Source organism: Elgaria multicarinata, chromosome 23, assembly GCF_023053635.1.
Source record: "Elgaria multicarinata webbii isolate HBS135686 ecotype San Diego chromosome 23, rElgMul1.1.pri, whole genome shotgun sequence".
NCBI classification, from domain to species: Eukaryota; Metazoa; Chordata; class Lepidosauria; order Squamata; family Anguidae; genus Elgaria; species Elgaria multicarinata.
The window spans coordinates 7,457,054-7,474,671 of NC_086193.1; the positions used below are offsets into that span (position 1 = coordinate 7,457,054).

General features: G+C 46.6%; 1 protein-coding gene across 3 annotated transcripts in view; it reads left to right on the plus strand.

Annotated features, from left to right (window-relative positions):
- ARHGAP45 (Rho GTPase activating protein 45) overlaps positions 1 to 17,618 on the plus strand; it is a 77,904-nt gene that overhangs the window by 50,582 nt on the left and 9,704 nt on the right. For 2 of the 3 annotated variants that reach the window (XM_063147247.1, XM_063147246.1), the window contains exons 13-19: positions 1,346 to 1,533; positions 2,452 to 2,600; positions 4,377 to 4,463; positions 6,321 to 6,413; positions 10,970 to 11,133; positions 13,734 to 13,922; positions 17,403 to 17,540. In XM_063147247.1, coding sequence (XP_063003317.1) covers positions 1,346 to 1,533; positions 2,452 to 2,600; positions 4,377 to 4,463; positions 6,321 to 6,413; positions 10,970 to 11,133; positions 13,734 to 13,922; positions 17,403 to 17,540 — 1,008 coding nt within the window. The remainder of the gene's footprint in view (positions 1 to 1,345; positions 1,534 to 2,451; positions 2,601 to 4,376; positions 4,464 to 6,320; positions 6,414 to 10,969; positions 11,134 to 13,733; positions 13,923 to 17,402; positions 17,541 to 17,618) is intronic. The other variant, XM_063147248.1, reaches the window with a different exon arrangement.

Below are 17,618 nucleotides of genomic sequence, written 5' to 3' on the forward strand. Positions count from 1 at the left end.
TGGTTCAGCCACCGTCCTTTCAAGTATCTCTTCATCACCATGAGAACTAGGAACTTGCTTCTTGTTTAAATGAGAGCTGCAGTACACAGGAAGCTGATTTCTGTGTTCAACTCTGGCTGTGTTTCCTGGCCTTGTGACAAAGATCCAGTATGTCCAGGGTCTCCAACATTGTGCACTTGTAGACACCTCTCTTTGTGCCTGCCAGGCTCACTGGCCTGCCTTAATTTTTTTTTCCTTAAGTTTTTTAAACATTATTTTTCGCTTTTTCCATTTCTTGTTTTTTAAACTGCACTTGGGATCCTTCAAGGCTAAGGGCTGCTATTTGGGTTCAGAAGACCAGTTTTGGGTTTTGGATCTCAAACCCCCCACCTTGGTCTTGTAATGAGATTCTTGGGCAAGTGGCAATCCTGCCTTCTGGGAAATGAGTGCTTTTGAAATTGCACTCATTGAAAAAAAATTAAGAAAAAACGGATTACGGGATGTTTTATTTTAGCATGGTGAATAAAATGTTTAAGACAAGGTGTTCAGATATTTACTTCTCCAAATGATTTCTAAAAACTGTACAGTGTCAGATTATTCCAATTTCTGTGCACCGAGGACAAGCACGTCCTAGGTTGCAAACTGAGACTACAACTCTCAACTGCAAGAGCAAGATGCCTTTCTGCCTCTAGGGGGCAGCACTGCCATTGAAGCAGAGACTGAAACTGATAGAGATGGCTATAGCTCAGGAAATGAGTCTGATTAAATTTCATGCATATATTCATTGAACCTTGGGCCCCGCCTTTTTCTCAGTTCTTTTTATGGGAATGGGGGCTTTATGTCTTGACAATGGAGGACTAGCAGAGACATAAATAATTTTCTTTGTTACTAATGTTGGTGATTTCTTTTGTTTTGTTTTTTTAAATGGTTCCCCACCCCCCCGCCTGCTCCTCATAAACTGGCAGAACCAAAGAGGTTCCTAACAGTTCAGGAGCTTGTAGCTCCATTTGTTACCAAAAAGAAAAAAGAAAAAGGGGGAAAAAATCAATTTGTAATAATTGTTTGAATACACTGTACTTTTAATATACCAAATGTAATAATTTTATGCCAAGCCAACTTGGACATACTTACATTTTATGTTCCTAAAAGTAACAAAGTGACTTTCAATCTGTAAAAAGTGCTAATATTAAATTATTTCAATTTTTCCAAAAATTTCCATTTCCCCCCCGAACCCCCCCAGGAAAAAACTGTTTTTTTTCCACGGCTTCAAAATTTCCGGAAATTTTACATCTCTACCACTAGAAATGCTGCTTTATTTGAACACGCTTCACTCTCTTTCTTTCGTTCACCCCTTTCTGGATTTTAGGCCACCATTTCCTTCTACCAAATCATGCACATGCAAACTGCACCCCTGCCCGTCAACTTCCAGACCTTATGCGAGAGCAGCAAACTCTACGATCCGGGGCAGCAGTATGCCTCCCACATCAAGGGGTTGCAGAGAGGAGACGAGCCGGAGACACAGTATGACTTTGAAGCCTATGTGTCACAGAAATGGTAGGACTGTGGGCCACACTGGGGTGTGGGGTGTGTGGGCTTGTACTCCTGGCAAATCCTGTGCCAGTCCTAGATGGCTCCAGTCTGTGCCCTCTATCTCTTCACTTCCTAATTTCCTAGAAAACTCTTTGGCTCAAAAGGCAGTTTATAACCAATTCGTGAACAATCATTTTAACTAATTTCTTTTGTAAAGGTGGTCATGTCCCCTCCTTTGCTCCAAGGTAACCAAAACGCTTACATCTTTGTAAGTTTTAAAGATAAAGAGCTCAAACTTGGCGTGGTGATAGCTCCTAAGGAGGGTTTTAGCCACCCCAAGTTTGAATCAGATCAGTTCATCCCTTGATTTTAACGAATTTTTAAAATGGAAATTAACAAAAATGCTTACATCTGAGTACGTTTTAAACATAAAGAGCAAAATTGTATCAGGGTTTAGGGAGAAGTTAAAAATTCCTTAAAAAATCAAAAATTCCTTTGGTTTCTATTTCCTAAATGTAGGACTTGGCATTTATCCCTATTAAATTTCATCCTGTTGTTTTCAGCTCAGCACTCCAGCCTATCAAGATCCCTTTGAAGTTTGTTTCTGTCTTCCGGGGTATTAGCTATCCCACCCAATTTTGTGTCATCTGCAAATTTGATCAGCGTTCCCTGCACCTCCTCGTCCAAATCATTAATAAAAATGTTGAAGAGCACTGGGCCCAGGGCTGAGCCCTGCGGCACCCCACTCGTTGCCTCTCCCCAGTTTGAGAAGGTTCCATTGATAAGTACTCTTTGAGTCCGATTCTGTAGCCAACTGTGGATCCACCTAATAGTTGTTCCATCTAGCCCACTTTTAGCTAGTTTGTTAATCAGAATGTCATGTGGTACTTTGTCAAAAGCTTTGCTGAAGTCAAGATATATGGGCCTCTCCCTCCCCAACAGGTCTCCGTTGCCTCGGGGGAGAAAAGGCAGCTACAGTACCAGTGAATTTGCTGCAGCCAGCAGCGCCGATGCAACCGGAAAAGAGGCCGTCGCCTCCGAGAGCGATGGGGCTGCTGTGCCCGGGATGCAGACCCACCCGGATCGGCGAGGTGAGGCATTGTCAAGCATCCTTCTCACGGGGAGGCATGTCCCGGGCCTCTGCCTTTGCCAACGTGGGGATGGTTCTCTTCTGTACCACCAGTTTTACCGGCAGAATAAATTCTGCAACCGGATTGTGATCGCAGAATTCTAATTTCCACCCTGCGGAATTGCCTGCAGGACAGGCAAGAGGAAGGAATTCCTCGCCATGTGCAGAGTCTGTTTAGGGCCGGGGACCTGCCAGGCTCTCTATTTCTGCTGATTATTATTTTATTTCTTAAGATTTTTGTTTTATAAAAAAAAATTACTTTTGTTTTTAACTGGCAGGCTGCAGAACGGTGGGCTGTTCTCCCGAGCCATATTTATTTGGGTTTGAAAGAGGGTTTTTGTACTTTGGGGCTCAGCTCCCACCTCTGCCTTGGCCCAGTTGCTTTCTTTTAGTCCCACCAGCTTGCCTTTTGGGGAAAGGAGCGTTTTGTGATTGGCCCTGCCCAACATGGCAACCATTTTGTGAGAGTTCCCACGACACTCCCTCAAAATTCCAAATGTGCCCACTGACCCCCCCCCCCCAAAATTTGGAACTGCTGGTTCATGGGATGGTCTGGCAGTAACTATTAGTCAAGATGAATATGTGGTGTTTCTACGCTTTGAATATCCAATGCCAGGGGCCACACATGAGGGGGGACGGGAGGGGCTATTGCCCCCATGTGCTGCTGTGGGGGGGGGGGGTCTGAAAGGCAGCCACATGGTCATTGTGAGAAAAGGCTCATGCACCTGATGAACCTCTGGTTTGATCCAGCAAAGTTGGATCTTGGAGGCCCCATGGAACCTCCATGTTCAGAGGCAGCCTACCCTTGAACATCCAGAAACTTGGAGCAAAAAGCTGTGGAGGGCCCTTGCCTTTATGCCCAGCTTGTGGTGAAAACAGGTTACTGGGATCTGACCCATAATCCTTTCATTAGGTCTATATCCCTCTGTCCATCCACTGATTTTTAAAAAATATCCACATAGCCGTGGTTTATTAGTTATTTATCCCACTTTTGAACTCCAAAAGTCATTCTGCTGTGTCTTCACTCAGGAGTGACTAATCCAATCAGATCTGATGTGAAGATGTAGCAAGAAGCTGGTTGGAAGGAGGCCAGGTTGTTAAAGTAGCCCATGCAGAGACGCGACAGGCACCCTCCTCTTGAAGGCTGGCAGGCCGTCCTGCCCTATCTCTGAGTTGGGAGCCACTGAACGACCAGCTTGCATCAGATGCGGAAATGCATTTGAACTGCCTGTCCACTGGTGGAGGGTTATTGAAAGGGAGCTGGGGATCATGCAGAGGAGTAACAGATAAACTCCTTCTGTGGGTGGGGACTCTGAGCACACAACACCGTTCTCTCATGCTCCTTTTAACAGAGAGAGAGAGAGAGGGAGAGAGAATTTGGAAACAATGCTCTTGGTGATTGCTCTATCCCAAGCTTCCCTCCAAATGGGGATGATGGGAGTTATAGTCTGACATACCTAGAAGGCACGAGGTTGGAGAAGGCCAACCTGCAAACCGTTACCCAAAGGCAGTGGTTCTCAACCTGGGGCACTCCAGATGTGTTGGACTGCATCTCCCAGAATGCCCCAGCCAGCAGAGCTGGCTGGGGCATTCTGGGAGTTGTAGTCCAACACATCTGGAGCGCCCCAGGTTGAGAACCACTGCCCAAAGGAATGTGTCTGTGTCGCAAAGCTACGAACTTGCGTACGTGCAGCTCAGAAGGGTCATAATGAAACCTGTCCTGTGATTGGCTCCTCAGGTGGGCGGGGTCACCAGGTGCACAAATCCTGGCCAACGGCCATCACAGAGACCAAGGACAGCCTGGAGTCATGTGCCACGAGCTCAGGTAGCCAACATTATCCAGCCTTGGGGAACGCCCACATGCCAAGCGGAACGCCTCTTAACCAGCCAGCCAGCCAGCCAGCCACCACCACCCACCACATGAATGATGTCAGTGTCAGGACATCTTCAGTGTTGATTTAAAACACCTTGGAAGTGTTTGAAAGTGACCCTTTCATCCTTGAGGACTAGCAACCATGCCAGTTCGAGGGCTGACCAAAGCAAAGAATTTCCAGTTTGAAATTTTGATGGTCAAGAGGATAAAAGCTTGGGGGTGGAATTGACGCTTCCAGCCAATTTTTATTTATTTATTTATTTATTTATTTTTATAGCACCATCAATGTACATGGTGCTGTACAGAGTAAAACAGTAAATAGCAAGACCCTGCCGCATAGGCTTACATTCTAATAGAATCATAATAAAACAATAAGGAGGGGAAGAGAATGCCAACAGGCACAGGGTAGGGTAAACAGGCACAGGGTAGGGTAAACAGGCACAGGGTAGGGTAAACAGGCACTGGGTAGGGTAAAACTAACAGTATAAAGTCAGAACAAAATCAAGTTTTTAAAGCTTTAGGAAAAAGAAAAGTTTTCAGCTGAGCTTTAAAAGCTGCAGTTGAACTTGTAGTTCTCAAATGTTCTGGAAGAGCGTTCCAGGCATAAGGGGCAGCAGAAGAAAATGGACGAAGCCGAGCAAGGGAAGTGGAGGCCCTTGGGCAGGCGAGAAACATCAGAGGAGCGAAGCGCATGAGCGGGGGAATAGTGTTTGTCCTGTCCTTTTCCACCTTTCTGGCAGCTATAAACTGATACCCTCCCATTTTTCTGAGGAAATCCTCCTCCTCCTCCTCCTCCTTATTATTATTATTATTATTATTATTATTATTATTATTATTATTACTATTTATTATATTTCTTACCTGCCTCTCCATTTTGATCCAGGCAGGGAACAGCAGTAAGTATAAAATACATAAAACACTGATTTAAAAACGTATACATTGTTAAAACATCCTTTAAAAAATCCTAAAAGCATCCTAAAATTCCCCTGGGCAGGCCTGCCAGAAGAGATCAGTCTTTATAGCTTTTTTAAATGCTAAAAGACTGTTAAGTTGATGATGATATAGCTTCTAAGGGGGTACTGGAGGGCAAATGGGGGTCACAGAAAGGGCTCCACTGCTGTTGGCAAGCCCCCCCTAACTTTTGTCCCCGTTTAAAATTGCCAAAAAATGTTTTCCCCCTCCGCCTTTGCCACCTATGAATGGTGTGTGTGTGTGTGTGTGTGTGTGTGTGTGTGTGTGAAATTCAGGAAGCCTTATTTGTTCAATTAATTAGTTCATATCCTAAAATCTCTTAGATTTAGCCTGTTTGTATCCCACTCATTCCTCAAATCTTGAGCAGTATCTGCTCACACTGCGAGGTAGGCTAGGACGCTGGCTCAGTGACCTTCACAGCAGAGGTTTGAACCCAGCTTCATTTGACTCTAGCTGTCAGTCCTCCCAAGGTGCCCCCAAACTGTGGACATTCTCTTCCCAGGAAGGTTCTCCAAAGCCCTAACTGGGGCCACAGCTACACCTAAGGTTTATCCTGGGATCATCCAGGGTTCGCCCCTGCCTGAGCACTGGATCCCTTGTGTGTCACCTAGATGAACAGGTTTGACCCCTGGACGATCCAGGGATAAACCTGAGGTCTAGCTATGGCCTGGGTCATCTTTTGGAAGTTCTTCTGACATATTTATAGGCTGCCTTCTGTAGGCCAGGGCTGGAAATGATTAAGCGGAGGGACTCTTGTTTTAGTTTATTGTGCCTACTTCTTTCGCTCTCTGCGTTTTCATTCGATGTCTCTTAACATCGGGGCTCTTTCTTGGGTAGGTGAGTTTCCCCAGAAGTTCCAGCAGATGCCTTCCAATGGAGCCTTGTCCCCCAGCCAAGAATCAGATGGAACCTCACCTTCATTTGATCAGAGTATGTACTGGTGTTCGAGGCATCCGGAGGAATGGCCAGTTGGCAGCTTGGGCAGAGGGTATCCGCCAGGGCAATAAGGAAGGGAGACCTGGGGCTTGTCTAGATGGCTTGTTTACCCCGACCTAAATGCGCAGATTCGCGTTTCAGGACACATGACGCAGCTGTCCATTCGCTGTAGCGCCGGGTTTTAAACGCGATAATGCTCATATTTGCATTTGGATCACGTCCGAGTTTGCACCATGTTATGGTTATGTGTCTCTGGAGGAGTTAAATCGCATTTTGACATGTGGGCGGAGCTTTGAGGGAAGGACAACGGGATTGGCCGATTTCCCCATTTCCCACCTATCGGCTGCCTCGTTCCTTCACACAAGTTTTAGTTTGAATTCTCTGATTCTGCGGAGCTCCGCAGAGAAAGCTACTTAAAACAAATTCATTTTTTTATTTATTGCATTTCTCTCTCCGCAGAGAAAGCTTATTAAAACAAAGAGGGGGGAACGGGCATCCTCCTCTGCTGCCTCGTTCCTCCCCCTCCCCCCGCTCCCGGTTTGTCTGTTATATGAATCTGCGGAGCTCCGCATATAAAATTTATAGCTTACATCATCTCGCCTCCGTAGCATTGTATCATCATATATGCGCATGTACGCATTTATAAGGAAAGGAAAGGAACCTTTTGTGCAAGCACTTGAGTCATTGCTGACTCCTAGAGGGACGCCTGCTTTCGCTGACGTTTTCTTGGCAGACTTTGTAGCGGGGTGGTTTGCCATGGCCTTCCCCAGTCGCGGTTACCTTTCCTCCAGCTAGCTGGGTACTCGTTTTACTGACCTCAGGAGGATGGAAGGCTGAGTCGACCTGAGTTGGCCTGAGTCGGCCTGAGAACCAGCTTCCGCTGGGATCGAACTCAGGCCGTGGGGAGAATTTCGGCTGCAGTAACTGCCGCTTACCACTCTGCACCACACGAGGCTCTTTACAGTGCACTTCTGAGGATTTCTGAGAAGTGTAGAGGGTTTTCTGAGAAGTGTAGAGGCTTGAGTGGGTGTCGAAGGGAGGGAGGGGGTGCTGTTGGCAACACCAGAGCACCACCTACTGGCAGAATTTATGCACTACAACACAGCATTCGCTTCCAAGGCCCTGATGCTGAAGAATTTATTTATTTATTTATTTATTTATTGCATTTTTATACCGCCCACTAGCCGAAGCTCTCTGGGCGGTTCACAAAAATTAAAACCATCATAAAACAACCCACAGGTTAAAAACACAAATACAAAATACAGTATAAAAAGCACAACCAGGATAAAACCACGCAGCAGAAATTGATATAAGATTAAAACCGGCAATTTTCTAAATCACACGGATTTTTCGCTTTGGGGAGGGATTTATATTAATGCGTTGACACATATTTACACATGCGTTCTTCCATATTAATGTGCAGCAGCAAGTACCCAAGTATGCATCAGCGCTAACGCAAATGAACGCAAATAGAACAAAAATTCTTGTAAAAAAAAAACTGATTGTCAGTGAGTGGATGTTGGAACGACAGATGACTGTCAATCCACAAAACACAGATGAAATGGATTTAACAAAATCCATACCTTTTTTTGCTGGCTTTGATGGGGATAATGATCCCCTTTGACTTTGATCCTGTACTGTTCAAAGGGCTCAGAGTGTGTTATGATCTCACACACTCATGTGCACACTGTACAAAATTTGGAAATCAAAACAGAACCACGGAAGATTCCTAATGCATCAGTTTCACTCCAAAACTCCAGGAGCGGTTTCCATTGGAAGCAGCTCGGTTTTAGGCATATGTGGTGCTCATGTAGTATATTAAAAATCACTGGATTTAAACAATATTCCTGCCTTTTCAGCCACAGTTCTTATCCTAGCAAACTTCAACAATGCAGTGAAGACAATGTAAAAGCCGTCAGAAGCCATTTTTGACCTCTGCACATATTAGTTGCAAAATATCAGCAGGAGCAGAAGTTGCCACACAAAGAGGAACAGATAAATAAATTGTATCATGTATTACACCATAAAAGAGAGAGATTCGTCACTTGTGGAACAATGGTAACCGTTGATTGTTTACTGAGACAAGGTCAGATAATGTGAGAATATAAAACAGGAAAGATTGGCTGTTACATAAAATACCAGCTTTGAGGACCAGCGTTCCCTTTTTATTAAAAAATAAATAAAATCCTGCCGTTTTAATATTTTTAATTTTAAAAATCATAGAATCATAGAATAGCAGAGTTGGAAGGGGCCTACAAGGCCATCGAGTCCAACCCCCTGCTCAATGCAGGAATCCACCTTAAAGCATCCCTGACAGATGGTTGTCCTGCTGCCTCTTGAAGGCCTCTAGTGTGGGAGAGCCCACAACCTCACCAGGCAACTGATTAAATTGTCGTACTGCTCTAACAGTCAGGAAGTTTTTCTTGATGTCCAGCTGGAATCTGGCTTCCTTTAACTTGGGCCCATTATTCCGTGTCCTGCACTCTGGGAGGATCGAGAAGAGATTCTGGCCCTCCTCTGTGTGACAACCTTTTAAGTATTTGAAGAGTGCTATCATGTCTCCCCTCAATCTTCTCTTCTCCAGGCTAAACATGCCCAGTTCTTTCAGTCTCTCTTCATAAGGCTTTGTTTCCAGACCCCTGATCATCCTGGTTGCCCTCCTCTGAACATGCTCCAGCTTGTCTGCATCCTTCTTGAATTGTGGAGCCCAGAACTGGACGCAATACTCTAGATGAGGCCTAACCAGGGCCAAATAGAGAGGAACCAGTACCTCACGTGATTTGGAAGCTATACTTCTTTTAATGCAGCCCAAAGTAGCATTTGCCTTTCTTGCAGCCATATCGCACTGTTGGCTCATATTCAGCTTGCGATCTACAACAATTCCAAGATTCTTCTCGTTTGTAGTATTGCTGAGCCAAGTATCCCCAATCTTGTAACTGCGCATTTGGTTTCTATTTCCTAGATGTAGAACTTGGCATTTATCCCAATTAAATTTCATTCTGTTGTTTTCAGCCCAGCACTCCAGCCTATCAAGATCACTTTGAAGTTTGTTTCTGTCTTCCAGGGTATTAGCTATCCCACCCAATTTTGTGTCATCTGCAAATTTGATCAGCGTTCCCTGCACCTCCTCGTCCAAATCATTAATAAAAATGTTGAAGAGCACTGGGCCCAGGACTGAGCCCTGCGGCACCCCACTCGTTGCCTCTCCCCAGTTTGAGAAGGTTCCATTGTTAATACTCTTTGAGTCCGATTCTGTAGCCAACTGTGGATCCACCTAATAGTTGTTCCATCTAGACCACTTTTAGCTAGTTTGTTAATCAGAATGTCATGTGGTACTTTGTCTAAAGCTTTGCTGAAGTACTAAGTACTTTACTGAAATACTAAGAACTGAGCAACAGAGAACATGCCCTGGTATGTACAGTACATTTGCAATTGCCGTTTATTTGCAATAGAGGCAATAGATAAAAGGGAGAGAGGACAGGCGAGGAACTGAACTTTGGGTGAAGCGCAGACAGACACAGAGGGACCGGCATTTTTTTACATCTCTGGACAAGAAGGGTTGTCAACTGTCTGCCCTCCACCCCGAATTCCAAATATTAGGTCTACCATGCACAGCCTAAGGGGGATGGTTCACCAGTTCTTCTCATCCAAGCTTCTCTGTGGATTTTGGGTTTTCAAATGGCCTGATGCTGTTTCCAAAATATTAGGAACTCTCCTTCATCCTGTTTTACAATGTCTGGATTTTGGAGAGATGACTGTGCACCGTGGCATTAACCCCAGCTTTCAGTCCGTTTCAGGTCATCTACACGACACAGCCGCCATTACGAAACCGTCCGGGGGCAAAGCCCAGAAACTCCGCTGGAAAAAAAGTTGGGCGCGTACCCCGACTTTTTTGTCAGCGGAAGCTTTTCACAGCTCATGGCGCCCCCTGATTGGTCATCATGGGCTGCACAGGGAAGGGGGCGAACGTCAGGAGAGCCCTGTGCCCCGTGGAAAATAATAAATTAAAAAAAACCTGGGGGGGACCTGTGCCTCTTTAAAAATTAAAGAACGGTGGGGAGGAAAAGAATGGGGCCTGTTCCTCCCCCCTTTTCAAAATTGTTATTATCTGTATTTGCGCAGCTGCGCAGATACAGATAATAAAAATAAAAAGGGGGAGGACCGGGCAGCCAGAGGGAGGAGAGGTGGTCTGGGTGCCCGGCATTCCTCTCCATGTCCTCCTGGCTGCCCCCGGCTCCCTTGTTCCTGCTCCCTCGTTCCTTCCCCTCCAGCGCCATGGGATAAGTTTGCACTTGCGTTCCTTCCCATGCAGGGATCTGGAGGAAATGTAGTAATTCCAGTCTAAAAGTCTGCATATACCTCTTCAGCATCCAGAAGCGAAGGGGCCACGCATGACTTTATAGAATTTTTCCTTTGAATTAGAATCCTGGATTCTAATTAGAATCCAGGATTCTAATTAGATTCTGAATTAGAATCCAGGATTCTAATTAGAATCCAGAATTCACGGCGCTTCTGCCTGTGTGCACGTTCCCTTCTCCTCTCACCGCCAGGTATCAACGACATGAGCCCTGGAATCTCAGCCCCTACCGGCCCTTTCCGGCACATCGGCTTATCCAAGGCGGCCCAGACCCACAGGCTAAGGAAGCTGAGAACCCCTTCCAAATGCCGTGAATGCAACAGCTACGTCTATTTCCAGGGAGCTGAATGCGAAGAGGTAGGAAGGGAATTCTGGCAATGGCTGAGGGGTGGGGATGATGATGATGATGATGATGATGATGATGATGATTAAAAAGACCAGTTTGATCAGAGGAGAATACCATTGGCTGCAAACAAATGGGGTTAAAAGAGTTAGATGAATTGATTAAAAAACTTTTGAACAGTCCAGAGTTGAATCAAGCATTAAAAACAAGTGATACCTTAGTTAATCACTTGCAAAACTGTGGCACTAGGGAAGAGGCATTTTCCCTTTGCTCCCCTGTTTCTAAGCTCCTGTTATTGGGAAATTACTGTCCGGATTTGGGGCTGTGCGGAAGGCCTAGCCCTGTTCAGAAGACACCTTAAACCATGGCTTTAACCATGGTGGTTAAGCCTGAAAGCCAGGCTGTGTTCAGAAGACACCTTAAACCATGGCTTTAACCATGGTGGTTAAGCCAGAAAGCCGGGCTGTGTTCAGAAGACACCTTAAACCATGGCTTTAACCATGGTGGTTAAGCCAGAAAGCTGGGCTGTGTTCAGAAGACACCTTAAACCATGGCTTTAACCATGGTGCTTAAGCCAGAAAGCCAGGCTGTGTTCAGAAGACACCTTAAACCATGGCTTTAACCATGGTGCTTAAGCCTGAAAGCCAGGCTGTGTTCAGAAGACACCTTAAACCATGGCTTTATCCATGGTGAATAAAGCAAAAAGCCTTATTCACCATGGTTAAAGCCATGGTTTAAGGTATCTTCTGAACAGGGCATGTTTAGCCTGGAGAAGGGAAGATTGAGGGGAGACGTGATAGCACTCTTCAAATACTTGCAAGGTTGTCACACAGAGGAGGGCCAGGATCTCTTCTCGATCCTCCCAGAGTGCAGGACACGGAATAAGGAGCTCAAGTTACAGGAAGCCAGATTCCCGCTGGACAGCAGGAAAAGCTTCCTGTTATAGCAGTACGACAATGGAACCATTGACCTAGGGAGGTTGTGGGCTCTCCCATACTAGAGGCCTTTAAGAAGCAGCTGGACAGCCATCTATCATGGATGCTTTAAAGGTGGATTCCTGCATTGAGCAGGGGGTTGGACTTGATGGCCTTTTAGGCACTTTCCAACTCTACTATTCTGTGATTCTATGAACACAGCCTGGCTTTCTGGTTTAACTACCATGCTTAAAGCCATGGTTAAGGTGTCTTCTGAATGGGCCCATTAACAGTACTTACAGGCCGCCCTGAACAGAGTTTTCAGGGTTGCTCCCAGCAAGAAATAAAATTTAAAATCCAACGTAAATGAAACACAATAGTTGAGTGGGAGCAGCATAAAAACATACGAGGGCCAAAACAGCTTACAGCGAAGACAGATCGGAAGTGCTGGCAAAATCGTAAGGCTTTTGTGTGGTGTTGAGACAACACGCAAACCTCTCAAGGGGTGGGGGGATAGCCGGGGGGCCACCACTCAGTGACAGCCCCAGGGTTTGGCGGGCCCTTGGGCAACACCCCTCCATGCGTGCCCTCCCTCAGTGAGTCCCCATTGTCCCCAGCTGCTCTTGCTTCTCCTACTCTCTCTCCTCATGGCTCCTACTTACTTGCCTGACAGACAAAGAGCCAGGGGATGTCCATACGGCTTATTTACCCCGGACCTAAATGCGCAGATTCGCGTGTCAGGACACATGACGCAGCCGGCCATTTGCCGCAGTGCCGGGTTTTTAACCCAACAATGCGCATATTCGTAGTTGCGACTTTTGGATCAACCTTCGAGTTTGCACCGCATTATAGTTCTGTGCCCTTGGGGGAGGTAAATCGCATTTTGACATGTGGGCGTAACTTTCAGGGCAGGACAAAGTGATTGGCTGATTTCCCCATTTTCCACCTATCATCTGCCTCGTGTTTTCACGCCTCCTCTGGCTGCCTTGTTGCTTCCCGCTGTTTTGTGTCGAATTATATGGATCTGCGGAGGTCCGCGGATGGAACTTTTAAAATTAAAACAAAGAGGGGGAAACGGGCAGCGAGAGGGAGGAGACATGTTCAGTCCCCTGCTCACATCCTCCTCTGCTGCCTCGTTCCTTTCCCCACTCGGTTTTCCTCTTCTATGAATCTGCGGATCTCCGCAGATAAAGCTTTAGCATTTCGGAACCTCGCACGTGCGCATTAATAACTGCACTACAAAAAAATATTCAGGGGATAAATCCCTGTTGCTGCTGCAGTGTGACGCTCTTTGCCTAGATTCGGATCGATGAAAATTCGGGTTTATATTCAATGAGGAGCAATCCTGTTGTCGTATGGACAGGGGCCGAGGGAGGAAGTGGGCTGTGGCGTCTCCTGCACCTCTTTCTCACAGGCACTGTTGTCTCGGCCAGAACAAGAGGCAGGGAAACAAGCAGATTGTGATGAGGAACAGGAGGAACAACTCCAGGGGGTTCTTATAAGGGAGACCCTGCTGGAGTGTGGCTCCTCAGAGGGGCCCCCCACCATGCCCAGATTTGCAGGGTTTGGGGACATCAGTGTAAACCTGGCTTGCAGCACCATCTGGTGCTTGTTGCTGGAATTGCGCATCCTGCATTGTTCCGGCTGCTTTGCCGCTTCTGTGTTTCATGCGCTCTTTCTCATCCGCTCTTCTTCCCCAGTGCTATTTAGCCTGCCACAAAAAATGCCTAGAGACGCTGGCCATTCAGTGCGGGCACAAGAAACTCCAGGGGAAGTTGCAGCTCTTCGGGCGGGACTTCGCCCAGGCAGCCCACACCAGCTCCGACGGCGTCCCCTTCGTGGTCAAGAAATGCATCTGCGAGATTGAAAGGCGGGCGATGAAAACCAAGGTCAGTGGCGGGGAGGCATGCGGGAGGCACAGGGCCTAGTCCTGGCATCTCCGCTACGAGGGAAGGTGACATCAGCTGGGGTTGTTTAGCTTGGAGAAGAGGAGGCCGAAGGGAGACAGGATAGAGGTGGACAAAATGATGCCTGGTGTGGAGAATGTGGACAGGGAGACCTTTTTCTCCCTCTCTCAAAATGCTAGAACCCAACGGGGTCACCCCTTGAAACTGATGGGTGGGAGAGCCAGGACAAATAAAAGGAAGGACTTCTTCCCACAGCGCAGAGTTAAATTATGGAACTCACTACCACAAGATGTAGTGATGGCCACAAATCTGGATGGCTTCAAAAGGGGGTTGGATCAATTCCTGGAGGAGAAGGCTATCCAGGGCTACTAGCCCTGATGGTTGTGTGCTATCTCCAATATTCGAGGCAATAAGCCTGTGTGCCCCAGTTGCTGGGGAACATGGGCGGGAGGGTGCTGTTGCACCATGTCCTGCTTGTTCATCCCTGGCCGATGGCTGGTTGGCCACTGTGTGAACAGAGTGCAGGACTAGATGGACTCTTGGTCTGATCCAGCATCAGGGCACTTCTGAGGTTCTTATGTTCTCCCATTTAAAAAGAGCAGGTAGAAGGGCCCCTGCAGACCTTCTTCTTTCTCAGGCCCGGGACAGGGTAGTCTGGAACACTCCCTGAGTAGGGGGCGATCCAAAAATCATGTACACCTGTAATAATAGAAGGGGATATCTGCCTGTCTGTCCATCCGTCCCTTAGTGGCATTTATCCAAGACCACGAGACCTAGCTAAATACCTGAAGTTTGTCATGCATACTGAGAGGACCCTTTGGACTTGCGCCTTGGGGTTACTTGGCTTTTTAAACACATTCATTCATTTTATTTAATTTCAATGTGTCCATTTAGTTGAAGGCTGCACTAACACCTTCACCATTATTATTATTATTATTATTATTATTATTATTATTATTATTATTATTATTATTATATTTATATCCCACCTTTTCCCCAGTGCTGGGACTCAAGGCGGTTTACAAGATTTAAACATGTACAATTAATACATATAAATATAAATTACAAAAGTTAAAATAGAATTAAACCTACAGTAAAATTAAAAACTTGTTAAAAATTTAAAAACTGTAACAGGTTAAAAGGGGGGGGGGGGATCCAATATAGTAACACAGGTCCAGTATAGTTCCAAAAGCCTGCTGAAACAAACAAAAAAGGTTTTGCCTGCCTCTGAAATTGTAGCCCGGAGGGAGCCAGCCTGGCCTCCCCGGGAAGGGAGTTCCAGAGCCTTGGAGCAGCCACCGAGAAGGCCCTGTCCCGCGTACCCCTCAGGCGTGCCCGGGATGTTGGTGGGACTGAGAGAAAGGCCCCCCCAGAAGATCTCAGAGCATGGGCAGGCTCATATGGGAGAATACGGTCTTTCAGATAATATATTACCTCCAGTATAGGTGGCAGAATGCCTCTCAATATCAGTTGATGGGGAACATGAATGGGAGAATGCTATTGCCTGCCAGCTACGGCCTCTCCTGGACAGCCTAGCCTCCCTGGGAAGGGAGTTCCAGAGCATTGGAGCAGCCACCGAGAAGGCCCTGTCCCGCGTACCCCTCAGGCGTGCCCGGGATGTTGGTGGGACTGAGAGAAAGGCCTCCCCAGAAGATCTCAGAGCACGGGCAGGCTCATATGGGAGAATACGGTCTTTCAGATAATATATTACCTCCAGTATAGGTGGCAGAATGCCTCTCAATATCAGTTGATGGGGAACATGAATGGGAGAATGCTATTGCCTGCCAGCTACGGCCTCTCCTGGACAGCCTAGCCTCCCTGGGAAGGGAGTTCCAGAGCCTTGGAGCAGCCACCGAGAAGGCCCTGTCCCGCGTACCCCTCAGGCGTGCCCGGGATGTTGGTGGGACTGAGAGAAAGGCCCCCCCAGAAGATCTCAGAGCATGGGCAGGCTCATATGGGAGAATACAGTCTTTCAGATAATATATTACCTCCAGTATAGGTGGCAGAATGCCTCTCAATATCAGTTGATGGGGAACATGAATGGGAGAATGCTATTGCCTGCCAGCTACGGCCTCTCCTGGACAGCCTAGCCTCCCTGGGAAGGGAGTTCCAGAGCCTTGGAGCAGCCACCGAGAAGGCCCTGTCCCGCGTACCCCTCAGGCGTGCCTGGGATGTTGGTGGGACTGAGAGAAAGGCCTCCCCAGGAGATCTCCGAGCACGGGCAGGCTCATAAGGGAGAATACTAGGGACAGACGTCCCTAACCAGCACAGAGCATTGAAGTTCACACAGTTGTGTAGGAGGAGGAGGGGACAGTAAGCCGAGGGACGGAGAGTTTAGCAAAAGTTTAAAGCAGTGAACATTAAAAAGAAATATACAAAATTTAAAACCATCAAAAGCATAAAATACAAACAAAAACAGACGATACCCATTTAAAAGCAACTGGATTTAAAACCAATTGCTGGGTCAGTTAAAAAACTCAGCATATGCTGTTAAATGCCTGGGAGAAGAGAAAAGTCTTGACCTGGCGCTGAAAAGATAACAGGGGCGCACCATTTATTTATTTATTTATTTATTATTTATTACATTTCTATACCACCCAATAGCCGAAGCTCTCTGGGCGGTTCACAAAAATTAAAATCATAGTAAGACAACCAACAGGTTAAAAGCACAAATACACAATACAATATAAAAAGCACAACCAGAATAAAAGCCACGCAGCAAAATTGATATAAAATTAAAATACAGAGTTAAAACAGTAAAATTTAAATTTAAGTTAAAATTAAGTGTTAATTTTAACTTTAATTTAATTTAATTTAATTTTAAAGTTAATTTTAAATTATCTAGGGGCTGTGCCTAGAGTTGCTAGCAGACGTGGCTTTACTCAGACAGGGCAGGTGGAATGCATCCAACTCCGACAGCTGTGTTAAAGCTCCATCACGCCGGGGGTTAACACGCTCCCCACCGTCGCTTCTCTGCCCGTGTTTTCGTTCCTCAGTTGCTTCCTTTTTTCAAGAAGAGGAAGTACCCAACGAGCACGAGGCCTATTCAGTCTGCTGTTCTAACGGCGCTGCTTCTCCTGCTCACAGCAGGAGAGAGCGGCAATTCCGAGTTTTTTAAAAAACGGACTTAATGAGGGTTTTTTTGTTGCGCGAGGAAGGCCAGAAGGGGCGGGAGGCAAACGACGTCATGGGAGGGACCTGAGCAAACTCCGTGAGTGCCCAGGAACGAGCGTGCAATAAAACTCTCGCGGGATGGAGCTTCCAGTCTGCTCAAGGACTTTGCTGTATCAAATGAAGGGCTATTTCAACCCCAGCAAATACAGGTCCATTCGCTAGTGCATCAATCAATAACATAAACCTTCGTGGGCTAGAGGAAGAAATGGCTCACAGCCCGAGTGTAAATAAATAAATAAATAAATAAATGTGGCTCCCTCCTGATCCTCATTGCTCTTCGTCCTGCAGGGCATCTATCGTGTTAACGGGGTGAAAACCCGTGTGGAGAAGCTCTGCCAAGCCTTTGAGAACGGGAAAGAGCTGGTCGAGTTGTCCCAAGCCTCCCCGCATGACATCAGCAACGTCCTGAAGCTCTACCTGCGGCAGGTGAGGCTGCCAAGGGGATCATAGAATCATAGAGTGGTAGAGTTGGAAGGGGCCTGTAAGGCCATCAAGTCCAACCCC